The 26,892-nt window shown below is 47.2% G+C and overlaps 1 protein-coding gene and 1 long non-coding RNA gene across 2 annotated transcripts in view; one reads left to right on the top strand and one right to left on the bottom strand.

The window, feature by feature from the left end:
• LOC148508127 (uncharacterized) overlaps nt 1-17,747 on the bottom strand; it is an 84,527-nt gene extending 66,780 nt beyond the window's left edge. The window contains exon 1 of the long non-coding RNA XR_015869619.1: nt 16,975-17,747. This is a non-coding gene — a long non-coding RNA (uncharacterized LOC148508127). The remainder of the gene's footprint in view (nt 1-16,974) is intronic.
• STBD1 (starch binding domain 1) lies at nt 11,755-23,450 on the top strand. The gene is made up of 2 exons (XM_088445019.1): nt 11,755-13,008; nt 21,316-23,450. Exons 1-2 carry the CDS (start codon nt 11,832-11,834, stop codon nt 22,146-22,148), a joined length of 2,010 nt encoding a protein of 669 aa, XP_088301145.1. The 5' UTR covers nt 11,755-11,831; the 3' UTR covers nt 22,149-23,450.
• Nucleotides 23,451-26,892: the final 3,442 nt, after the last annotated feature.

The following is a 26,892-nucleotide window of genomic DNA, read 5'->3' as shown; positions in this document are numbered from 1 at the left end:
ATTATGATCTTATTGTCAAGAGGTGTTCAATATTGTGAAAAGAACATATTAACAATTTTGGCAAAACACGTGATCTACAGTATATATGGGTATGGGTCTACAAATTAGCCAGTGACAAGTATATGATTAAGGTGGCACAAAAGCTGATTTCTTGATGGGAAGTGTATTACTTTCAAATGGAACTTAAGTGAAGGTTTTTGGGTACCTCCAACAAGAAAATAATGTACGAGTACAAACCGTGCCCAAAAGTTTGGAGAATGACACAAGTATTGGTTTTCACTAAGTTTGCTGCTTCAGTGTTTTTAGACCTTTTTGACAGATGTTACTATGGTATACTGAAGCAAAATTACAAGCATTTCATAAGTGTCAAAGGCTTTTATTGACAATTACATTAAGTTTATGCAAAGAGTCAATATTTGCAGTGTTGACCCTTCTTTTTCAAGACCTCTGCTCTGGCATGCTGTCAATCAACTTCTGGGCCACATACTGACTGATGGCCGCCTATTCTGTCTAATCAATGCTTGGAGTATGTCAGAATTTGTGGGTGTTTGTTTGTCCACCCGCCTCTTGAGGATTGACCACAAGTTCTCAATGGGATTAAGGTCTGGGGAGTTTCATGGCCATGGACCCAAAATTTAAATGTTTTGATCCCTGAGCCACTTAGTTATCACTTTTGCCTTATGGCAAGGTGCTCCATCATGACAGACAAACTCCAAGCATTGATTAGACAGAATAGGCGGCCATCAGTCAGTTTGTGGCCCAGAAGTTGATTGACAGCATGCCAGGGCAAATTGCAGTGGTCTTGAAAAATAAGGGTCAACACGGCAAATATTGACTCTTTGCATAAACTTAATGTACAGTAATTGTCAATAAAAGCCTTTGACACTTATGAAATGCTTGTAATTTTACTTCAGTATATCATAGTAACATCTGACAAAAGGGTCTAAAAACACTGAAGCAGCAAACTTTGTGAAAACCAATACTTGTTTCATTCTCAAAACTTTTGGCCACTGCTGTACATTTAAAAGTATTTGTGAAAATATCTGGATACATATGTACTATGTACATATGTACTAGCACTTAACTGTAGTGTTAATAATTTAAACAAATTATCTCTTGTAGTCAGTTGGTCTCTGAATTAGCTGGATACTTCACTGAAGGGGTGAAAGATACCTGTGCACTTGTCATGTCCTCTACCCCGCACTTACAGAATGTACATGACATGCCTAAAATGTTAGTAGAGACAATGAAGACATGGGGCCTGATTCAGCTGGGGAAGCTAATGTGATCACCGCTGCAATTTCACACGGAACACAGATGTGAAAATATGTAAATGCTTGCCGAAGCTCAGCCATCATAAAGACGCCCACTGCTGCTTTCTCATATACGTCCAATGTCACTGTTCTGCGTAAACATCAGTACCATCGACACACATCGGTCAGTCACGCCGCATTAACAACAAGTCTGACCAGCTGCAGACACTACAAGTCTGCTCGCACTCAGAGAGCTCTCATGCTGCGTATGCAATCACAGTGGCTAATTTATGCACGTCCATGAAACGGCAATCAAACGCACAGACATAACTGCATTTTTCTTACAACCCCTGTCACTACCCCCAAACGCTGACAGCCTGTCACTCGCTTTGTGATCGATTCCTCCATTGCATCAGTAACCGCAATGCGATTGCTGTGCACAAGCAGTGCGGCTTATATGCATGCGCAATGTCAAACAATCACTGAATCTGCATCCATAATCGCATACGCTACTGAATCAGGCCCATTGTTGATACTCTGTGGATTATAAAAAGAATCTGCTTATCTAAACTAATATTATAATAACGTTGTGCAAAAAATACTGAACTGATTTTCATGAAAACTGCATCATTGTGTGGTGGAAACTCTTAGAAATAACCTGCTCATCCTGGGGGTCATTCAGACCCGGTCGTTAGCGCCGATGCACTCGGACTGGGTCGATGGCCCCCCACAGAGCATGCGCACGACGGCGCTGGCGCCGTCGTGCGCATGCGTGAGACCCGCTACGACCGACAGCGCCGGTCGTAGCGGGTCTCGATCCAAAGGGGGCGAGCTGTCGATGTTGATTGACAGCTCGCCCCGTTTGGAAGGCGGGCCGGGGGGTGGCAGGCCAAACGGGGGCGTTCCCATGGGAACGCCTACCGTTTGGGGGCGGCCCCACTGACATAGCTTCCGGCTCAGACAGAGCCGAAAGCTCTCCGGGGCTTACGACAAGGGAGACCCTACCCTAGGGTCTCGTCGTAAGCCCCGATGGTCGCGATGGTCTTGACCATCGCGACCATCACCTTAGGCGGTCGTAAGGCTGTGGGTGTTAACCCACAGCCTTACCACCGCAAAGGAGGACGTCTTGAAAATTCAAGACGTCCTCCCCTCATTCAGACCGACCGCACGCTCTGTGCGACCGGCTCTGAATGAGGTCCTCTATCTCAAAGTTAAAACTGAGCAATTAAAAAATTAAATATATTATTGACATCAATTCAGGAGATGGGTGTGGCACCATGCGCGCAGCCGGTAAGGGGTGGGGGGAGAGGTGCTTTCAATTTCGACAGAAGCAGATGTCGTTGCCTCACCACACAGCACTGTCCCTGGCAGTTGAAACCGACAGCCATTGTGCATACAAAAAAGTGGATACAAAAAAAGTTTGTGTTTTGTTTTTTTAACAAATTCCAGGGGCCGCTGGGTGAAAATGTCTGACGCATGCGCAGAAAGGACGCAAGCACCGGCCACACAGCCAGAAGAGGGAGAGCGCAATTCGCCGGACAGATAATTTAACACTCTCCTTTTTCGGCAAAATAAATTTTAATACATGCGGGTGGTGTCTGGACCTGCTTCCCCTGTATAATGGGCGAAACAGGCCCAGACTTTACCGCCCCCTTCATACATCCCCCTCACTGTGACGCTAGTGTGATTGTTGGGTGAAGACGCTGCTGTCTGCTTGCAACAGTCTGTATCACACTGCTGGTCACATGTGCCTCTCGGTATGTGGTTTGGAAGCCGACGGGAGACTTAGGTTTAGGCTGCGGGGAACGGGGGGTTAGGTTTAGGCACTTAGAGGGGGGATTAGGGTTAGGCACTTGGGGGGAGGTTAGGGCTAGACACACCTAAGGGAGGGTTAGGGGGGAATTAGGTTAGCGATACTTACCTTAGGGACGATCTGGATTTTCCCCCTTGCCGGGCTGCCGCTGTCGGGATTTGAACTGCCGGCCCTGCGTCCGAGGGTAATACCTACTACACCCGTGCCACTCCCGTGTCAGGGCCCCTATGCAAAGCAATACAACAAGAACACCTAAAAAAAAATGTTGGCAGAAGCAATTTCAGGCAACAGCTAGTTAGTTATATTTGGCAAGCCTGACTTTAAAGAATTTATAGTTATGTGAATAAAATTTATAACATCCGTAAAATTGTTATATCAGTCTGAGCTTGTAAATTATTTTTTTTCAAGAATGTTTTTATTGAAAGTACAATAAACAAAGTACAATGAATGACAAAAAGAATTTTCGCATTTTTATATATATAAACAACCGAATAGAATTCAGTATATAGAAATATATAAAACAGCAAAAATGTCAGATAGAACAGTACAAAACTGTTAAGATATATATGGAACAAAGTAGGAACAAAGTAGAATTTATTTGAATCGGTAAACACAATACAATCTTGATATAAATCGTGAATCATTGTATACCAGTAGCTAAAATACATATATATCTATATCTAGTGTCAAAAAGCAATTCGTATATGCTAATTATATTGCTGTCTATTAAAATTACAGAGAGAAAAAGGAAAAAGAGGGTAAATAATAAGTCACGTCCAGATCAAGATCTCATCCCCTTCATCCAGTAAAAGTAATGGGGGGGATCTTGGAGAAACAATTTTGTCTCATACCATAATGTTGACTTAAAGCAGTATTGTATTTGCTTTTTCAGGTCATCATTTAGAGCAGGGGTGGCCAAACCACGGCTCTCAAGCTGCATGCGACTCTTTTGTTTTTGCGAAGCGGCTCGCAACTAGGCAGACCCGCACTGGAACGGTGAATGCTGGCCTCTGAAGCGATCAGAGGCTAAAGAAGCATTTGATCGCTTCAGAGGCCAACTTTCCCAGTGATGCAGTGCACGGGTGACGTCATGACGTCACCCACGATGTGAGGAGCCGGTGCGCCTGCTGGATCCAGTTAGATCCAGCAGACAGCGGAAGCAGCAGCAGCGACAGCGGGACTTGAGAGCCCTAATGGCGTGGAGCGGGGCCAGCATGAAGACAGGGGTGTGGGCGGGGAGGGGGAGCTAGTCCTGGGAAAACTACTTTAGGGGGTACGACTACAGGGAGCATTGCAGAAGGGGCACAGCTACTGGGGGCATTGCATATGGTGTACAACTACAGGAGTTGCTGCATAAGGGACACAACTACAGGGGGCACTGCATAAGGGACACAACTACAGAGGACACTGCATAAGGAACACAACTACAGGGGGCACTGCATAAGGGACACAACTACAGAGGGCACTGCATAAGGGACACAACTACAGAGGGCACAGCAAAATGGGCACTACTGCCTGAGAGCCAGTGGAGGGGCATGATGCCTGCTTTCATGCTTATGGGGGTAGAGTGGGGCTGTTGAGAGAACTCCGGAGGGTGGTGGTGGATGGAGTGACACATATGAGGGGCGGCTGCAGTGGCACATGAATGTGGGCTGGAATGGCAAGGGAGAGGGCTGGACTAAAAACCGGGGTGTGACACAAGGTCATGCACCTGCAAATGTCATACCAAAGGTGTGCACACAAAAATGAGGGGTGGTCTTGTGACAGCGCGCATGCTATCGGCTCTTTAACTTGACTACATCTATTTTTTGTCTCTTTGCCGCTGACTGGTTAGCCACCCCAGATTTAGAGTATCCTGAGTTTGTAAATTAATAAAATAGTAGCAGTTTATTGCCTTTCTGTTTTTAAGAGAAAAAAAAAGACAAAACATTGGGCAAGATGCAGAAAGGGGAGAAATGCTGTCAAACCCCGAAAATGCGGGTTTGACAACATTTCTCATATGCACTAAGCCCCGGAGTGCAATACATTCTGGGACTTAGTTGCGGTGGGTAACGCCATCTTCCAGATGGCGTTACCCATAGAAGCCTATGGGCTTCTTTCCGCAGAGTGCTAATAGAGGGATCCAATCGGCAGTGGCGTCACAAGGGGGTGCGGGGGTGCAGGCCGCACCCGGGTGTCACCCACCGAGGGGTGACACCAAGGTGCAGGCTCCCCCTCAGTGACAGGAGGTGGGTGCTGCACTGTAACATCACGTGCAGCATTCGGCTCCTGTCACAGAGATTGAGCCTGCACTGCCCGCACCTCCGGCACCCCCATTGATAATGAAGTACCGGCGGTCTCGAGACGCGAAGCCACGTCCCCTTCCCAAGGCCACACCTCATCTGATGAGTCCACGCCCCTTTTAGGCGGAGCGAAGGAATCCCTCTCTGCAACGGGTTTCACCGCAGGGAGGGAAGCCACTGCCAATCAGATCCCTCCCAGCACCCCCCGCAGCATAGAAGGATGCCGGAGGGGCTTCTGGTCATTGACCTGGAAGTCCCTCCATTGCAAAGGGCCGCTCTTGCCGACAGAGCGGTCGTTTGCGGGGATCTTCATGCATACCGACGTAACGATGCATGCGATGTGTCATGCATCCCACCCATTGTTTTAACTGCACAGAAAATGACAGTACAAGAAGTGGTCTATATATGTATATACATATACAGTATATGTATATACGTATACAGTATATATATATATATATATATATACAGTGCTCGAAGTGTGCCGGTATGCAACGGTATAGCATACCGGCACTTCCTGCACTTAACTTTTTCTTTATTGCAAGGAGGGCGGAAGCGTAGCTTCAGCAGTGAGGGAAATCAACCTGCCTCCGTCTGCTACACTGACACTGCTCACAGGCTGTCAGTGTAAGTGGAAGACAGCCCCAGCCCAGTGTCAGTGGATAACAGCAGTGAGCCGCCTCCCGCCAGTCCACTGTGTGCCAAGCAGGCTTGGCCGCGGGGTATCTGCCAACCAGACGGCAGTGGCTGGCTGGGCCGGGGGGCAGGGTGCCCCTGTACAATTTGATCCTCCACGGCTGCCCCCGCATGTATTTATTTGGCTGCGGGAGGGAGGCAGAGAGAATGCTCCCTGGCCGCTCTGTGTGTGTGCTGTAACTGTCGGAACAGCCGGGTAGCTCTGCCTCCCTCAGCCCTCAGGTGCGCATACACGATCATGACATATGTCATGACAGGACAGGCTGGTCTGCGGCCGTGCCACTGCAGGGGTGTCAGTCTCCAAAGAAGGTGGGGCTGCTGAGAGGTCAAAATTGGTCCCATGCTCCCCAGTCCCATTAAAAAGGCCTGCCGGGCTGACACTGCATCTCTGCAAGGGCCGGCTGCCGCACTTCCAGGAAGCTTCCTCCAAGCTCCTGTGTCCCCTCCCTCATCCTCCGCTGCCTGCCTACCCTCTGTCTCTGTGAGATGGGTAAGGCCATCTGTTCCCGTCCCTGAGGCTGCTGGAGGTGTGCAGAGTTGTGCGCGCTGCAGCTCTGTAGTTTGGAGAAGGAGTCGGTTTGCAGTGACAGTGGCACAGTGCTGTAGTCCACGGAGGGCGGAATGCCAGCCGGGACCAGAGAGCTCTGCGGAGATTACTTCTTCATGGTGAGTTCCTTCCACTCCTTTTCTTTCTGCTTCTTTCCACTACTTCTATCCTACCCCTTGCTTCCCACTACTACTCCCATCCTGCCCCTAACTACTACTCCCATCCTGCCCCTCCTAACTACTACTCCCACCCTGCCCCTCCTAACTACTACTCCCATCCTGACCCTCCTAACTACTACTCCCATCCTGCCCCTGCTTCCCACTACTACTCCCATTTTGCCCCTAACTACTACTCCCACCCTGCCCCTCCTAACTACTACTCCCATCCTGCCCCTCCTAACTACTACTCCCATCCTGCCCCTGCTTCCCACTACTACTCCCATCCTGCCCCTACTTCCCATTACTACTCATATCCTGTCCCCTGCTTCCCACTACTACTCCCATCCTGCCCCTCCTAACTTCTACTCCCATCCTGCCCTCTTCTTCCCACTACTACTCCATCCTGCCCTCTGCTTCCCACTACTACTCCCATCCTGCCCTCCTGCCAGCTAGTGGAATCCAGTTTGATATTTAAGTACACAATTGCCCACAGTCCAAGGACTCATCTCCAAGAGATGCCAAGCAGTTGTTATCCGCTGTGATCACACAGCAGAGAAAAAGCTGGTTAGTGGTCACCCTGCACAGACCGGTAACAGGTGAACCCACTCTTCAAGTAGATTCCTTCTAGTAGTCCATTTTGACAGATATTTTATTGCTGAGTATATTGATCTTGTGTGTTTTTGTGCTTATATTATATTTTAAGCTCCTTCTGTTACCAGAGACCACGATGCTGTTAGCAGTGGCGTAACTTCATCCCAGGTGCCTGGAGGCAAGATAAATGTTGGTGCCCCCCCCCCAAACTAAAATGTACCACCCCCCCAGCACCTATGCCCGCCCCAGCTGCCGCCGCCCCCCTTATGCAGTTCCTTTTATATAATGCCCCCAGTAGTGGTCCGCCTATGTAGTGCTCCCCAGTAATGGTCCCCCTATGCAGTACATCCAGTAGTGAGCCCCCGGTAGTTGCCCCCAGTAGTGAGGCCCCTTGTAGTTGCCCCCAGTAGTGAGCCCCCGGTAGTTGCCCCCAGTAGTGAGGCCCCTTGTAGTTGCCCCCAGTAGTGAGGCCTCTGTAGTTGCCCCCAGTAGTGAGGCCCCTGTAGTTTCCCACAGTAGTGAGGCCCCTGTAGTTGCCCCAGTAGTGAGCACCCTGTAGTTGCCCCCAGTAGTGAGCCCCTGTAGTTGCCCCCAGTAGTGAGGCCCCTGTAGTTACCCCCTGTAGTGAGGCCCCTGTAGTTGCCCCCAGTAGTGAGTCCCCTTTAGTTACCCCCAGTAGTGAGGCCCCTGTAGTTGCCTCCAGTAGTGAGCCCCTGTAGTTGCCCCCAGTAGTAGGCCCCTGTAGTTGCCCCCAGTAGTGAGCCCCTGTAGTTGCCCCCAGTAGTAGGCCCCTGTAGTTGCCCCCAGTAGTGATGGCCCCCACCGCGCGCGCACACACAAAAAAAACTAAATAGACAAACACTTACCTTTATCCCCGCTCCAGTGCTGCTGCCATCCATCCCCGGCGTCCGCTCCTCGGCACTATGGGAGTGACGTCATTACGTCACTCCCATAGTGCACTGCAGGACCCGGAAGACGGAGCTCACTCCTGAGCTCCGTCCCCGGCGTCCGCTCCTCGGCACTATGGGAGTGACGTTATGACGTCACTCCCATAGTACACTGCGGGACCCGGAAGACGGAGGGAGCTCCGTCCTCCGGCTGCCGCCAGGAGGATAGGAGCCGGGCGCCCACTGGTAACATACTCAGCGGGCGCCCGGCAAATGGAGGGTGCAGGGGTGCGACCGCACCCCTTGCACCCTCCGTAGTTACACCAATGGAGGTGGAGCGCCGATCAGCGGCGCTCCTTCTCCATGCAGCTCCCGGGGACAATGGAGCCAGGTGCCCCCTTCAGGGCTGACGCCCGGTGGCAAATGACTCCATTGTCTCCGGGAGTTCCGCCACTGGCTGTTAGTGTAGCAATGTCACGTTTCCCTAATGATCCCAACTTATATCTCGGAAGACTTTGATAGCAAATGGGGGCATTATGTGCTATGACGAAGGGAGGAAATCAGATTTGGGGTATAATTTTAATAAAAAGGCGGTGTCAATTTTGGAGTACTAATTTAATGTGGAAGAGGAGACAGATTTAAGTATGTTTTATTTAATGGAAGTGATTCAGATCTGGGGTATTATTTTTAATGAAGTAGGCGTGTGTGTGTAGTTAGGGGGGATTGGATATTTTTAATAAAGTAGGTGGGAGTTGATGAAAACTGGGGTCTAATTTAAAAGGGTGGGCAGATCTGGCATCTGATTGATTGTTAATGAGCAAGGAGAGGCAGACAGATTGTGGATCTGATTTTAAGTCTAATTATTGTATAGATGTCACTGTTATGGTCTCTGTATTGATCAGAGGCCCTGATTCAGAGCCGGACGCTCTGAAAGAGCGCTCGTTCTGAATGAGGGCGTTTTTTTTTTTTTTTTTGTGCGGCCTCCTGGTCGCTCGCATAGCTGTGGGTGACCACCCACAGCTATAGCGGGCGGCCATGATGATGGTCGCGATGGTCAAGGCCATCGCGACCATCGGGCTTGCGACAAGACCCTTGTGGTAGGGTCTTGTGGCCGCAAGCCCCAGAGAGATTTTGGCTCTAACAGAGCCAGAATCTCTCCGCTGACATCGTGATGTCAGTGGGGCTGCCCCCAAACGGCAGGCGTTCTCATGGGAACGCCTCCATTTGGGCAGCCATCCCCCCGGCCCGCCCACCAAAGGGGGCGAACTGTCAATCAAGATCGACAGCTCGCCCCCTTTTGTGCGAGACCCGGAATGACGGATTGCCCATCGCTAGCCCGACCCGGTTGCAAGCACTCAGCGCTTGCGACCGGGTCTGAATCGGGCCCAGAGGACATTAGTATAGTTTCTTTGTCAGATAGGGCTGGTAAGTTATGTTTTTGTTTTGAGCTTTTTGATTACAGTTATTTAGTAGAAAATTGAGGGCCACATGCTTGTTTTTGCCCCCTAGGCTTAAAGTTAAAGTTCCTTGCTCGCAAAGAAGGCATCTGTTAGCAGCAGCGCATGTGGGAAGTTGCACCAGCACTCAACTTCTAGTTATAAAGGGGGGTCCGCTCTGACTGTTGGTTGACTTCTGCCTCGGCAGTCGGAGTATGAAGTTGTGTGCAGCAGTGACTTCTTACATGAGGAGACATGGACGGCGAGGCGCTGCATATCACATCTGACATCTAAGGCAGTGCTACAGGATCACGGAGCTCAGGGTCAGGCTGTAGTGCAGGAGGGAGTGATTAGAGGGTTTCCTCCCCTTGTGTTGGACTGGCAACAGGGGCAACCAATGACAGAATCCAGGAGATGTGAGTCATAAAATGGGGACAGACAAGGTGGCACTGGATAGGGAGGTAAGGTGCTGCATTAAAGCCTACAGACTGTGAATAGCAGCAGCATCCAGTAACAGAAAATGCATACACCTCAGTCAGGGATTTTGTCAAAGGGATGCAAAGGGATGCTGAATCATATTAATAAAAACAAAAACCTAAAAAGTATCATATGTTGGTGCTCTGTCAGTCAGCATTTATTTCTACTCATTAACTGTCATTATTTAAGAGCTGAAAGTAATGCTGGGTACACACTGGCAAATATATATGAGCCGGTCAATTAAATGGCTGATATATCGTGTGTGCGTTGGTCAGTGTGTACAGACGATATGTCTGTGAATGATGTCATTCATAGACATATCGCATCGGCTGTGCAGAACAGCAGATATGTATACATTATAAGTTGTCCACCCGTACACTTGCTGCAGAGGCCACCAGTGACTGACAGCTCAACTGGCCGGGCACATGTAAATGCCCGCCGAGTTGTAATGTCAGTCACGGCACATTGTGTCAATGATCGGTAAGTTCATAGACACTTACCTATCGTCAGATAGGATGGCGGATCGCCGGACGGCTGATCTGTCATCTTAAGGGGGGTATCCACTTAGCGATATACAAACGAGAGCACAATTGTGACATTGCAATCGTGCTCTCGTTTGTATAGCTAGTGATGTGCCTAGACTGAACGTTCACTCGTGCAGTCCTGGCACATCCCTCATCCCCGCACATGCTGAACCTGACGAGATCGTCAGGTTGACCTGCATGTACGGGCGATGTCGGAAGCGACCCGCGGGCACGCGCATTGCGGGTTGCTTCCGTCCACAACATGCTTGATGCATGCACGATCGTTATCGTGCAATCGCTTGTTTAAATCGCTTAGTGTATACCCCCCATTAGTGTGTATACAGCTTGAGAGGTACAGGGGATGAGAAAAGTCAGCAAATAATTAGAGATGCAGGAGTTACAAAAAGAGGGGAGAGAGTGAGAGGTGTAGAGCTGAGAAAGTGAAGGAGGTACTGTAGTGGGAGGTCCAAAGGGTGAGAAATGGAAGAAGGGAGGGAGAAGTTCAAACGGTGAGAGATATCATAAAGGGATGAGAAATGGATGCATGACACGCCCGTTTTCAGTGGCCACACCCCTCCTGACATGTCGCCACACCTCTTGTGACATTTGGTCACGCCCATTTTTCCAAAGTGCGTCTTTGGCGTGAACAGTGTATCTCCATACCCCCACTTCATAATTCTCACTTCGACACGTGTGTGTGTATAGGTATAGGTATAGATATATATAGATAGATATATATAGATGAGATCAAGTACAAATCACTCAAAAAGATATACCACGTGGTCGTGGATCTTGTACAATCAGATGGGAGGAGGGGGTGTGGCCGTGTCTACTTCTTGTCATATGTAATTGCACTTCCTAAACACAATACTTTAAAGTCCACATATGTTGCAATGGAGATTACAGGTAGATGTTTCTCGGTCTGTTACATAACGTGGATTTCTCCAACAGTACTCTGTAACTTGTGATCAAACTAATCCACAATGAATGATCTGGCTTTATCTGATCTGTCAGTACGGGACGGTTAGTTGATCCTGTACAGCAAGGAGGGGTTTGATGATGATGATGATCCCTCTTTAACAGCAGCTGATCCTGGGAGATAAAGGGGAGGAGGCGGCAGATGACTGGCTGCCGTGCTGAGTGCGTGTCCAGCTGGGTGGGTCTGGCATGGTGTATGTGGCTGGGGCTTACCATCTGCGCAGTAATACCTTACAGGCAGGAAAGCAGGGTTCCCAGTCAGACGCCGGCAGCAGTATGTGGACAGTCTTGGTGTTCGGGATTCTGACAGCTATCTTCACCTGGGTCTGGTTTGGGGGAAGAGGAAAGAGAAGAGAACCAGATGCAGGTGTGCAGCAGGAAGGGAGAGCAGAGGACACGGCTGCTGCAGCGAATGCCTCGGTGACTGAGCCATGCACCGCAAGCGCCAGTGAGAAGTCCGGTGCAGGCACTGTAGGAAACAGGCACAGCCGGGTAACTGCTCATATAACTTCGGGAGAGAGCGGGCTTACTGCACCCGCTGCAACAACAGGTCATGTGCAGGAAGTGCAATATGTCCAGGAGATCGCAGAGGATGAGGTGCCCCATGCAAGTACAGGTGACTACGTGCATACACATGGGAAACTGGGGTCTCCTGCACACAACGGAGATGCAATGCAGCCCAAAGGGGGGCGATACGGTGAGAATGTCCCAGAGCAAGAGCAGGTGCTGACATATGTGGAGGAAGGCTATCATACAGATGTCCCAGATAGAGATGGGGCTCAAAGCAATGTAGAGCATATGCAGTCCCCAGAAAAGTATGGGGTGCACAACATTGTAAAAGATATGCAGTCCCCTTATGTTCCAGATAAAGATGGGGTGCAAAGCAATCTAGAGCCTATGTACCTGCCAGGTGTATCAGAGAAAGATGGTGTGCAGACCAATGTGGAGAACACGCCAACAGATGTCACTGATACAGATCAAATACAAAGTAATGTAGAGTACTTGCCAGATGTTCCAGGGAAGGAGGCTTTGCAGATCACAGAAGGTGAGGTGCACCTTGCAGGCATCCTTTCAGATGAGTGTGTTCAGTCCAATGAAAAACTGGTGCATCCTCTAGATTTGCATGAGGAAGATGGAATGCAGCCCAAAGGAGAGTGTTACCCTGAAAATGGCCAACAGAAGGAGGGGGAGCAGAGAAATGTGGAGAACTCCCCCATAGATGCCTCAGAGAGAGGGTGGGTGCAGAGCAATGGAGAGGAGCCCTGCCACGCAACTAGGTCTGTTCACGAGAAGGTGCACCCTTTAAATACCCAAAAGGTTGTGCATATTGATGGTGAGGAGGAGGTTCAAGAAAATAATGCAACAGGTAGGCTGCAATGTAGCCTAACTTGAAGGCTTATATGTCAGTTATTGTAGCTATCTGCATGCTAACCTTGCCTATCTCTGTTTATCTTAGTGTAGAGGACTATTTGGGCAGCATTCAATTGTTTTAGCGCACCCGATCTCCCGTCTAAAGTGACAGGAGACTGCAGGGCGCTATTCAATTGATGCCTGTTATTGCGCTGATCGTGCCCATAGAGGGTGGGTTTAGCCATGTAAAACAGCTACTCCTGACCAAAGTGCTGGGCGCAATCGCGAAAAGTGCCGTTTGGGTGCCCAAACAGGTAACTTTTTGTCCTTTTCAACTTGCACCCCCCCAGAAGGTGCAAGCTGTAATGGTGCGCCGACGGCTGATCGCGCCCGACAGGAGCAACACTTGAATAGCTCATCAGGCACATTAGGGGGGGGGGGGGGGGGGGTGTAACAATTGAATTCTGCCCTTAGGCAGGGTACACACCTAAAGATTTTCTGTCCAACCAGCCAAGTAGTTGATTGGTTGGAATGAAAATCTGGTAAGGTATGAAAGCAAATGACAATCAGCAATTTGCTCCAAAATGCCGGAAAATGGACAAAAACTGTTTGAACAAATTGTTTAGATCAAACATTTAACAAACTTGTCTGACGACCTTTTGCGTCTGTTTTCTGGCATTTAGGAGCAAATTGCTGATCATCAGTTACTCCCATATGTTACCAGATTTTCATTCCAACCAATCAACTAGTGGGCTGGTTGGACAGAAAATCTTTAGGTGTGTACCCAGCTTTTATTCTGAGTAGTTGCCCAATTTGCTATTAATGAATGCACTCAGCTTCTCTGAAGCTGAGTCCAGTAACTGGCAGACTGATAAATTTCATTATATACAAGTGATATGATAGGCTGTACACTTGAATTTCATTCTGCATTTTGGATATATTAAAATCACAGCCGCTAACAAAAAAAAAAAAAAAAATTCCATGCCAAAAGGTTTCTTTTTTTAAAATTGAGAAATGTAGCAATTTTGAAATGGTCTTACTTGGGTTCAGTAATGTGATGTTGGACATGGTTGCACTTTTTTTTTTTGTTCATATATTTTATCATTGGCACTGGATTTGCCGATCACATTGACCATAAATGATTTGATTTGACTCTGGACCACAACCTATGTCACCCGGTTCTGGAACCACTGGCTTAAGTCATAACTCTTTCCTAACCTTTGCCCTCCCTTAAACCATTCTGCCTACTCTGCTGCCGTACAACTTGTCAGTAGGCCGCTGGATCACTCCTGCTGCGCTAAGACTTTAGCTACTATCTACGATGCCAACCCTGTTCTCTCACCACTTATCAGTGTTGACAATGCAGATATGTGAATTTAGTACAGGGTTACTGAGCAGTAGAGAAAGGTGTTATGTTCAGAAAATTTGTTTTTGGCAAATGAATGTTTGACGCCATCGGTTCAAGTTCAGACCATGGTGCCCCATCTCCAGCATAGTCCACGCTTCTGCTGGAGAGGAGATATGTCTGCACAGGACGTGGTCTGCAGACATGCTCCCATGGTAATGCTTGTAACCGGTGATGCTGGGTACTCTGCAGACATGTCTCCTCTCCAGAAATGGCGTGGACTATGCGGGAGGTGGTGGCGGCGACTGTCCAGAATTTGGCTGTATATGGCTCAGCAGGGGCATGTAGGGAAACTGACAGCAGCTAACTGAAGCAAGCTGGTGCTGGGGACTGTGCAGGAGGCTCAGCAGTCTCATTCTGTGCATCAGATGCTGTGTTCTGCTGTGTAATTACATCCTTTAAACCTGGACTGTAATGGGAGTTCTGGAGCACAGAGTTTTCTATGATGCATTTTGTATTGTGACATGCTTACATGTTCAGTTGTGATTGGACAGATTATTGTAGAGTTTGGTTACAAGCCAGTGAAAGGAATTCAGAAATGTTTGACTATGTTGCTTAATGTTGAAACTTTTGAGTTATGACCTTATCTGGAGCTGGCTGACGGCCAATGCTGGTTAATGGTGAACACTTACTGGTGAACTAAGTTGAATCTCCTAAGTTAGACATGTCCTGTCAGTCTGTTATCAGCAAGATGAAAGAAACAGATGTACAGGTTGAGTCTCCCATATCCAAATATTCCAAAATAAGGAATATTTCATAATACATTTATTATTTTTGCATGCTTGAGATGGTGAATCCTTTTTGATGCTTTAAGGTACACAATTATCATATACACAGGCTCTGTGTATATGAAACATACATGAAATTAATTTCATGTACACAAACTTTTGTTTGAGTCACAACACTTTTGAAAATATAGTATAAAATTACCTGCAGGCTGTGTGTATAAGGTGTATATAATACATAAATGCTTTCTGTGTTTTAGATTTGGGTCCCATTCCCAAGATATTTAATTATGGTATGCAAATATTCCAAAATACAGAATATTTTCCGATATCCAGAATGCCCCTGGTCCCAAGCATTTTGGATATGGGAGAATCAACCTGTATAGCAAAAGTAGGATTGTGGTCCATACATACAATTTATTAAAAACAAACAGTATCCATGTCTTTGTCCAGTGGGTACAGTACAGGTAGGACTTCCCTGCATGCGCTGAAGGCGAGCGTCTCCTAAAAGGGATATGGCTGACTGGGGGGGGGAGGTTCTTGTGACTTATCCCCAATTCGTCACTCTTGGGGGCATGCTCGGCACTTGGAGGTGCTGGGCTTCCCCCAAGCTCTCCCTTCACTGTGAATAGATGGCGTGTGACTGTGCACAGCATCTATTGACCTGGTGGCGACCGGAAACCGCAACTTTTGCCACCCGCCGCACTGTGACCCGCAGGAGGGGATGGCACAGGGCAGGCTGCTTTAGGGGGGCGCTGCTATGAGGGCAGGGCACATTTTTCCACTTTAAAATTGGCCAGGACGAAGTGCCCCGCTAAAACAGCTTAGTGGGGACACTGTTAAAGCTATAATATTGAGAGTGCTTCAGACATAATGTTGAGCATTTAGAAGTGCTGTTACTGTTGCCAAAGCTATTTCAATCCACTAGAAAGTCCTGAGGGTGATGTCAGTCTCCAGCAAAAGCAACTTTGACTTCAGTAATGGCGTTTTAGAACAGTCATGTATCTGGTAATGCTTAAGTGGCTGATGCAGAGTTGGTTGCAGATCAGCCATAACTGCATTGTGTGCACAAAACTAAATGACCGCATGCAAAGTTGTCTATTTCTCTCAATTGGACCATACACTTGGTTTTCTAGCAGTCTCCCCTACCAATGGGCACTTGCAGTAGCTCTATACCTGATCAAACTATCAGCCTGAAAACAGATGTCTATGCATGTACAATACTCCATAGCATAAGATTCTATTGACACACGCTTACTAAACTTAAGCCCGGTACACCCTACACAGTATTGGGCAGATCACTGGACCGCATGCATGCAGAAACTTTAGCCGATAAACTGCTTCAATGGTGAGGTCTGAATCTGGTGTGCTGTAGACCTGTCAGAGTGCTGATGCTGCTTAAAGTGCCCACAATGGGCACGTGAGCATCAGAACTGGACCATGGAAAAATGTAAGAAGGTGGTCTGCAGTGATCGTGCTGAGCAACAAAATATGTGGGTCCCAGGGACCTGCCATTTCTGGGTCCCATCATAATTTATGCTTTAGAGCTCCCCACATGCCCCTCAGACCACCACACTTCTCCCCCCCCCCCCCCCCCCCCCCACACCCCTAAGTTTTGTACATGGATGTCAGACTTCAGAGACCATTGACAATAATGGGGACTGCAGTCTGCTCCGGTAGTTAGTCTTCTGCAGGAGATTGCTGTGAACTTGTCTGCATTAGACTGTTCTTGATTAGCAGTAATACATAAAATTATGCAGAAACTGTGGTTTCTGCATCATTTTATGAAAAAACGACAAACCAATAAAATTTAAATACATTTTAAAAATATACCAAAAATTTTTCTTTTTACCTTTGAACAAAAATGCTGAACAAATTCTCTGTTTGTAGCTGTGCACTGTTCTGTAGCTTTCTGTGAGAGCTGGATGGGGCAGTCACTCTCATGCTGCAGGTCCTTATGGCTCCTCGTCTTATTGATGTGTGGGAGGTTGGGAGCTGGGGACAGGATGGATCAGGGAGTCAGATTATGGGTGGAGGGGGAGCTGGGGACAGCCGGTATAAGCAGGGACAGAAGAAGGGATTGGGTGCTAGGTATTAGATGTGGAGGGAGCCAACGTAGAGCTGGAGGGGGAGCTAGGGAACACAGGAGTAAGCGGGGACAGGAGAAGGGGCTGGGTGCCACTGAGTATTTAGATGTGGAGCGGAGGCAGGGATTAGAAGCAGAAAGCCGGGTACTGCTGGGGCCAGGTGCGCTGCAGTACTCTCCATCCTCATTCACAGCACTATTGTCACTGTGCCCCCCTGTCCAGCCTGCTGCGGGCTTCTGCTATTCCATGTGAGCCTGATCTCTGCCTCCAAACAGCAGGAGGGCTGTTGGCAAGTGACTTTAACTTCAGAACCCCCAGACCCTGTTTGAAATATTAGCAACACCGCCAATGCTGCGCATTGTTGCCACATCCTCACCGCACCTAACTAGCCCGCTGCCACACTACCGTGGCACTATCCGCTGTCCCAGGGAGTGCAGACACACGCGCCGTGTCTTGCCTAGTCCGCGGCTCCTTCTGTTTACCGTCCGCAGCCTCTACTCTGGGGGGCCGGGCCACAGTGATAGTCTATGTGCCGGGGCACACCAGTCCTCGCGTATGAGCTGCTGCCAGCTCCACCCTGATCTAGTTCTCCCTGCTGCTGGGCCAGCAGATAAATAAATCATCTAGCTAGTTCCCAGGGGATTGGTAGGCAGCTGAGCAATTTGTATTTGCTCCAATACATTACCATGTTTTCCTTCCCACTAGACAGATATAACTATAGGTGAGCCTTGATTCCTGGCATTCATATGGATCTTTCTTTGAAACCAGGGACGTGCAGTCCCTATCAGACTCCCTGTCATGCTCCAGAGGTTTGTTTATAAAAACTGTTTTTATACATGTGTGCCTCACCAGCCATTGACGTCACAATTTGACACATACCACCTACCTAAACATTATTGCAGACCGCCTACGCCACTTCATTGCAAGAGTATTCCCTGATGGCAGTGGCCTCTATCAGCAGGATAATGTGCCCTGCTACACTGCAAACATTGTTCGATCATCTGTGGGATGTGCTGAAAAAAACAAGTTCAAGCTGTGAAGTTCCACACCTCACAATTTATGCGACTTAAAGGATCTGCTACTAACGTCTCAGTGCCAAATACCACAGGACACCATCAGAGGTTTTGTGAAGTCCATGCCCTGACTGGTCGGAGCGGTTTTGGTGTTGTGCTAGGGACCTACACAATGTTATGCAGGTGATCTTAATGTTATGGCTGACGGCTGTAACTTTGACACTTTTTTTTTTCTTTCGTATTCTAAAGGGATTCACAGCATGAAAATCATGTGTACTTTATTGCACCTTGATATCTGACCCAGCACCCACATTTTATTTGGTCAAACAGTAACAGTCCTAAGAAACCTCCTGGTAACAGTGGTATACCTGCTTTATTTGGGTGCTCCTGGAGTTAACTCTTGAATTTAAAAATCATCATGGATTGTGTTACAAGTCAGACATTGAAACGGGACTTTCCTACACAGGAAGCTGTTATCCGCTTTTAAAATGGGTACATACTGGAGTGATGTGTATCCGGACAATATGGAGGCCTATCGTATCCGCTGTACACATCAGAACGATGTAATGAAGGATGGAACAATCCCTTGTTCCATCCTTCGTTACCTTGCGTTGCGCTGTATACGATATAGTCTGATGTTTGTTGTGGCCCCAGCATTACATTTTGCAGTTATCTGCAGCAATGTTGCACACTGGTACAATGCATGTCACAGTACATTGTGATCGCCCAGAGTTTGACGACCACTGCGGTGTCCTACACTGGAGGTCTTCCCTGATGTGTAATCGTAGGGGTACCCTTGAAATTGTTGCGTGTGAAAATCCAAGTTTCGTGTTTATTTTGGAGACTGAGTGGCCCATCTCTGTGGCACTTGCTATCAAGCTTCAGTCAAAGGGCCCCATTTATTAATGAACCTAAATACCAGCGGCATATTTTGTTTAGTATCACAGTGATGCAATCAAATATGCCACTGGTATTCCTCAATACTTACCTCGCCAACGATGTTGTCATTGGCGGGGTCCTCCACTCAGCTGCTGGTAGCCTATCACTGCAAGTGGCAGACTTCTATGCCATGTGCGATAGTCAGTCTGCGCATGACTGTTTAACATGGGGGCCCCGCAGTCCCTGGAAGGCTTCGCTGAAGCTGTAAAGTTTGCTGTGGGGTCGCATTGCTCTTGGCATCTAAAAATGGCGAGAGGGATGCGGTGATGAGCAACGGCAATCTTAGCTTACTGCTGTTTAATATTGAAAGGATGGTGTTTCCGCTCGGCTGTTTTAGCAGGACGCCACGTCCTGCACAAATGTAAAACTGCAAAATGCGCCCTGCCCTTATAGCAGCAGTGTCCCATGGAAGGGGGGGGGGGGGGGGAGTTGCGGTGCGTGCGGCATGTGTTCAGCGGCGGTGAGCGATGTACCACAATTGTATTTATCTTTTTTCCCAACTCTAGACCATGCGGCCCTGCTAAAACAGCCTAGCTGGCTGTAGTTCATGCAGCCATACTACATACTAGTCGCCATTAGAGCACATTATAGGTAGGTGGGAAGTGTGAAAGACTACAGGCATTTTTGTCAATATGTTTGTCAATCACCAGTGTGGTCTATAGTTTTGATAAGTAGCAATTCATGAACATTTACCTGTTTACCGAAGCAAATCGGTGTATCTGGGTTTGGTTGTCTCTTCTGTGTTTTCAGAGTTTTCTCTATTTTGTGCACATGTGCTGGCATCTGGGTGGATGCGGGTTATTGTGATGGCGGCAGGGGAGGAAGTGCAGGGGCAGCAGGCAGTTAGGATGGAGGTGACCTGGCATATGCCGGGTCACCTTACTACACTGGCAGCAGGGGTCAGAACAGGGGGGCACTGGGTCAGCTTGGGCAGTCAGCAGGAGGTGACCCGGGATGTCCATATACCCTGGGCTCCTCTGGCTGCTGGCAAACAAGGGAACGGAGATAACTGGAGAAGGCAGGAACCCGATGTGCCAAGAATGGCTGTGTGGCGCAACTGCAGCAAGTGTGTGTGTGGTGGTTTTTGGGGAGGTGTCATAGTCCTGCTTTGACTTTTTCCAAGTCTAGAGCCTCTTTTAGATTGCAGCAGATATCTCTGCAAGATTTGCCTGTCACTCCATTCATGTACTATAAAGGTGCATACACACACAACGATTTTTTGAACGATTATCAATATCTTAATCGTTGAAAAAATCGTTCCCATTCTGAGTTAAAATGATCGATTATCGTTCATGAGCGTTCACGTTTGTAGTTGACAGACTGACCAACTGAACGATTTTCATTAAGGGAATATGCAAAAATCTTTTGTAGTTCAAAAAAATCGTTCATTACACTCTAAAAAATCTGACAGAAAATCGTGTGTGTATGCAGCTTTGCTCTTTACTTTGACAAGTCTTTGTGAAAGGGTGACTTGAATTCATCCCTAGGTATTCTATTGTATAACATATTTAAAAATGATTTACTGCTTTAAATGTGTGATTCAAAATGATTCATAGTTGGGAGTGCCACCGTCTCTTTGCACCTTGTATGGGTCAGGCTCTAGACCTTTATCTTACGGAGGGCACCCGGCAAGCACAGCTGATCGGAGACCTGGTCGAGTGCCGGACCAGCTTATTAACTTTTTCTATTCTTTTTCTCCTTTCTCTCCTGTGGACTTCTGTCTCTGGTTATAATGCTCGGTCTGCATGCCTGCTCCATAGTCCTTTAAATTGTCTATCAGGAGGTCTGGGCAGTTTTATTGTTGGCAGCTGTGTGTGTTTATCTTCGTTCAGTCTTCTGTATAGAAAGGTTCCACTCTATACAGAATGTAGAGGTGTGCACATTGGTGGGTTTTTTTTATTTTTTTTATGGGTGGATAAATAATTTTCAGTGCCTGTATTTTACTAGTAACTTGATAAGCTATGTAGTTTATCATCCTTTATTTGTTTGTCATGGATTTAATTATTTCACTAAATGACTTTACTGCTTCTAGATAATGGGTACACTATTTTATAGAAAATTTAACTTGTCTGTTTTTAAATGTTGCAGTGATAGGAAATTAATTTCTACTTTACAGCTATAATTTATTTATTTATTTTTTTTCTCTCCAACTAGGGTTACTCAGCGAGATTTCTGTGGCTCTCACAGACCAACATACTTCTGTGAATATACTGGAGGCTACGCAGGAAAGCAGATTAAAAGAATATGATTTATTTGACAATCATGATGAGTCTCTTAAAGACATTATGGTATCAAATTATCACCTTAAATATTCTTCTGGTCAAATGGACCTTGTAATTGTTCCAAAGACTTTACAAACTGACATTGCCCTTGATAACCATTCATCAACTAACCACAGTGACACTGTAGAGCTGATCACTGGATTACAAGATAATACAGATGTTGCTGTCAACAGTATATCCAATGAAACTACTTATCAAACATTAACAAGCAGCCATATATTGGAAGAATTTACTCTGCAAGGCAGTCAGTCTAGTCCAGTTCTGGACAAATCCTCTCTCCTAATACCTGTATCCCATCAGGATGAAGAAAGTCCTGGTCTGAAAGGGTCCGCATTGGATGAAAAGGCCATGACTGTCAATGACGTAGACAATCCAAAGGCAAAAAGGGTTGCTGCTATTCAGCCAATGCCACAGAATGTGAATTTACATCTCAAAGTGCATTACATCACCCACTCAGATACCCAAATTATTGCAGTCACTGGGGACCATAAGAAACTTGGAGAGTGGGAGGCCTTTGTGCCGCTGACATATGTAAAAGATGGCATCTGGTCAAATTTAATCACCCTGCCTGCAGACACCAGCGTGGAGTGGAAATTTGTACTGGTTGAAAATGGAAAGATAAATCGCTGGGAAGAATGCAGCAACAGATGTTTAACTGCTGCACATGAAGATTCTGAGACCCAACAATGGTGGGGCTATCCGTAATACAAACGTCTCTAGGCATCGGAGTCTTGCGCTTTAGAATTCAGTCCTCCAATACAGTAGTTTTTGTAATATTTAGTGCTATCGCTTCTTACTATATTAAGCTGTTGTGACTCTTTGCCGTATCAATACAGTTTAATGATTACCTGGCAGTGATTTGAAACTGTGACATACTAAGCAACCTAACTTTAGTCCACATTTTAGAAGTTACATTTTAGCATGCAAGCAACTTCGTCTCTAAAAGTGAAAGCCTGCAACCTGAGGCAAAACTCTCAATTTTTTTTTTAAATAAACTATTATGATGTTTGTTAAACCCAACACACACATTTTTGCAAAATGACTAATGAATTGTCTTCTGCAATTTTCCTATTATCTTACATCTTTTTAATAAACTAGAATTTTTGAATTAATGCAATAAGTCCTTTTATTGTTTGCATTTTGTAATGATAAACTATGCAATTAAAAGGTTGTCTTGTGAGGTGGCTGTAACTTAACTTGTAGAAATTTCCATAATTTTCCATCTTTTAATCTTAATTTGAACACCGTTACTTGTTCTTAGGCTAGTCTGAGAATTGTCATAGTCTCTTAAGGTGGCCATACATCGTGCAACAATTAGCCTGCTCAACTGATAATTGCAGTGTTTGGTCACAGCCGAGCACCAATTATCCATCAGTCGGGTAGGAAAAATCTTTCGGCATGCCTGACAGATGCAATATTTATACAACGGCACCAGCATAGTACTGACTAAATACTGACTTTATCCGGCGGTTTTTTTTTTTCTTCTCTACCGTAAGTAGTAGTGTACTCTCCAGCTCCCACACCTCCCGTCAATGTAGTTCCCAGGCATTTGGATTTACGGCATGGTGTAGCCCTCCTCTACTCGCTTGTAGTGAGATCGCCGCTTCCTTCTGCTTCATACACGTAGTGAGCATGTCGCGATGGATGCCATGGGTAGTCGGGCTGGACGCATGGGAGATCAATGCTGGCTCTTTCCAAGGAGTGTGCGGTATGAGCGAGCTTAACGCTCCTGGTACTCCGGATAGTACTGTTGGGCACAAGGTAGCTGTCAATGCGTTTCATCTCAAACAGACTTTTTGAAGACTGGGATGCCAGCACAGAACCTTATTCATCTTCAGAAGGTATTGACAATTCATTATTTGCGATATATGAACTTTCATGTTAACTTTGCACTTTTTACATTCCGGATGACTAATTAAATGTACATAAGAGAACTGGCACGCTAATTTAGCCGGTACATTTAACAACCGATCTTCTAAATAATTACTAATTGTTTTTTTTTCTTTATTTGTTTTTATGGTTATTTGAATGTCAGTTTTGTATCTGTGAATATGTCTACTGATTGAGGTAAAGTGTAACTATTTTTTTATACTTGCTGCAGTTGTATGTTTCAATAATTTTAGATATTATATCAAGGGAGTTTTCCCTAAGCATGACATGTGGTGCAACCTGAAGTCCATGAAGACTATAACAGTTTATACATATGGGCTGATACCTAGTGCAGTATAATTTTTTTTTTTATTAAGTTAGCACTAAACTGCCTATACTTGCGGCTGGTTTTCTTAAAGCCGATTTTTTAGATTGAATTTGCTGGTAACTCATTCTACCTTTTTGGGGTGTTGAAACTGTTACGATCACCAAAAAAATGGTCTGTTTGCATCTTCACTTTAGAGGTTCAGCAGAAGTATGTATTGAGGCTACTGTAACCCAGCCACCTGAGAATGGGCTAAGTATTTAGAGATGGCATTATTGGGTATTTTTTTTTTTTCTCAATCTAATTAAAGGCATATATGTAGCCCCCAGTTTCTCTGTGGGGTGGTGTAGGGGCATATTTTCCTATACATGCTATTTTTTTTATTTTTAACCTTTGGTAAAATAACTTCTTATTCTTGCACTATATCAAAGGGAAAGTCAACAGAACTGTGCTGTTGGTGAACTGCCAGCTAGTAATGAAATAGTTCAGTGGTTCTCAAACTCTGTCCTCAGGATCCCACACAGTTCATATTTTGTAGGTCTCCTAGCAGGTGCACAGGTGTAGTCATTACTCACGGACACATTTTAAAAGATCCCCAGGTGGAGCTAATTATTTCACTTGATTCTGTGAGGAGACCTGGAAAACGTGCTGTTGGGGATCCTGAGGACAGAGTTTGAGAACCTGTGAAATAGTTGCATCTTTTCTAGATTTAGTTAGGATGGACCAAGATTAAAGCTAGGTACACACTTCGACAACATCCCGTCCGTAACTGGTTTGCTCCTACATATACACTATAGTACAGATTCTCAAACTCTGTCCTCAGGACCCCAAACAGTGCAAGTGTTCCAGGTTTCCTCTCAGAATCCTAATTCACTCCACCTGTGGATCTTTTAATATGTCAGTGAGTAATGGGTGCACCTGCTAGGAGACTTGGGGGAAAATGTGAACTGTGTGGGGTTCTGAGGATTGAGGTTGAGAACCACTGCACCATACAAATATTGGGCCGAACAGCTTAAGAACTCTGGAATAAACCACAGCATATACAGATGTGTCCACATACATCTATCCTCCATGCGCTGCAAGTCGCGACACACAACACGGTAGCTCAGTGTGCCTCTGTAGCGCTGAGTGTTTCATGCATCTTTTTACCTTCCAATGCGTCTTATTCACAGTGACGTGAATAGGATGCACATGCAGCTTCTGCTATGTCCCGTGCGACAGCGGGTGTATCTGCATATGAAATGCTACGTTAGTGTCTGCGACTGTAACGCAGCGTTTCACATGCAGATACACCTGCTGTCGCACAGGACATAGGCATGCCGAATATCATTTTAATCGGCCGAAGCTGCATGTGCTATCTATTCACATCACTTTGTGGATAAGACTCATTTGGAGGTAATGAGTTAATAAGGTAATAAGTTGCACATAGATGCTTGGCGCTACCGAGTTACGGTGCGATTAGAAGGGCTGTTTAATGCGCAAGGAGGCTAATTGTATGAGGACACCTATGTATGTAAGAATCAATGGGATAGATTCTGCGCACCCTACTAATGGAATCACAGTACGAGGCCTATCTGAAAGAGCGCTCGCTCCGAATCAGGGCTTTTTTTATTTTTGGAGCGGCCTCCTGGCCGCTCGCGTAGCTGTGGGTGACCACCCACAGCTATTGCGAGCGGCCAGGATGATGGTCGCGATGGTCAAGACCATCGCGACAATCTGGCTTGTGACTAGACCCTTGTGGTAGGGTCTAGTGGCCGCAAGCCCCAGAGAGCTTCTGGCTCTAATAGAGCCGGAAGCTCTCCCACTGACATCACTGGTGATGTCAGTGGGGCCGCCCACAAACACAGACGTTCGCATGGGAACGCCTCCGTTTGTGAAGCCACGCCTCAAACGGTGCGAGCTGTCGATCAAAATCGACAGCCACCCCCTTTTTTGGTGCGAGACATGGAGTGGCCGTCGCTAGCCGGGTCTCGCACATGCGCACGTATCGCGCATGCGCAGTGGCCTAACATCGACCGCTCGCGAGCGGGTCTGAATCAGGCCCTGAGTGTTAAACTGCACAACTGTACTTGAAAGCTGGTGAAATTAGTTTAGCTCTAATAAAAAAGGTTAATTTGGGGCATTAGCCATTCTTAATGGAGTCAACATTCCCTAATAAACAGTTGAGTACAATTTTCTACTTCAGGGTCCATAGGGTATCCACAGAATACCTTGGGGTATAGGTGTGACGTCAGTCATCGGGCACCATAGAGTTAAGCTTTCAGCCTCCCAGAATGCACTAGGGTCCCCCTCCTATACCCCGCCCCCGAGCCAAGGCACCTCAGTTTAGTTTGGTGCCCGGCCGGAGTCGGGTGCACCTGTTGGAGTGGGGGCTAGAAGAGCCCCTGAAGCTTTTTCTTCATGCAGCTGTGGCTGCACATCTGGATGAACAGCATGGACAGTCAGTCCTGACGTCCATGCTGTCTTCCCTACACCCCCGCCGGTACCAGAACGCCGGTACCGATCCGGGGATGCTGGTGAGCATCTGGGGTCACAGCTAGCGGTGACCCCAGATGTTCCGGACCATGGCCGGATTCAAGGGGGACAGCAGGTAAGCAGCGGGGTCCCGCGGTGGGTCCCTGCTGTCACATGGTCCAGAGTCCCCAGGCAGGGGGCTCCCTGGGAACTGGCAGCAGCGTGGAGCCAGGTACTAACCTGCGCTTCCACTACCCCCTGGGACAGCGGACCGCAGCAGAGCGGTAGCGCTGCGGCGTCCCGGGTGTTAAATGCATGCCAGGGGAGCGCGCCTTCCCTGTCTCACAGCCAGCGCCTCCCCCGCTGCACACAGCCCTCTCTGCACACTGCCGACTGGTCCTGTAGCAGCGCTCCTCCCCCAGGCCAGCCTCCCCTCTGCTCCTCGGCGGCCATCTTTCCAACGCAGGGTGAACGCTGCTGGAAGCGCTGGACGGAAGCATCGTGATCTGGGTCCCCCCGCATACCTCTCCTCCGATTTGGGTCAGGTCTGTGTATGCTGCGCTGTGTCCTACCAGGCCCTGTGTCTGCGTAGTTGAGTGATCAGCGCTGTTAGTGCGGGAATTGATTTTTCTTTGCATTGTATGTGATTGTGCTAGCGCTGCTGCCTGTAACTTTTCTTCTAACTGTCAGCTTTATTACTGTCCCTGTCCTTTCTGCTAAGCCCTTGCGGTGCTGCAGGGTGGTCTCTCGCCTATTTAATAGATAATTGGTGAGAGGGGTCACATACTTGGTGCCATCATG

Source organism: Taudactylus pleione, unplaced genomic scaffold (assembly GCF_031769625.1).
Source record: "Taudactylus pleione unplaced genomic scaffold, aTauple2 ptg000376l, whole genome shotgun sequence".
NCBI classification, from domain to species: Eukaryota; Metazoa; Chordata; class Amphibia; order Anura; family Myobatrachidae; genus Taudactylus; species Taudactylus pleione.
The sequence above is the reverse complement of the archived record's forward strand: the minus strand, read 5'-3'. Positions and strand labels throughout refer to the sequence as shown.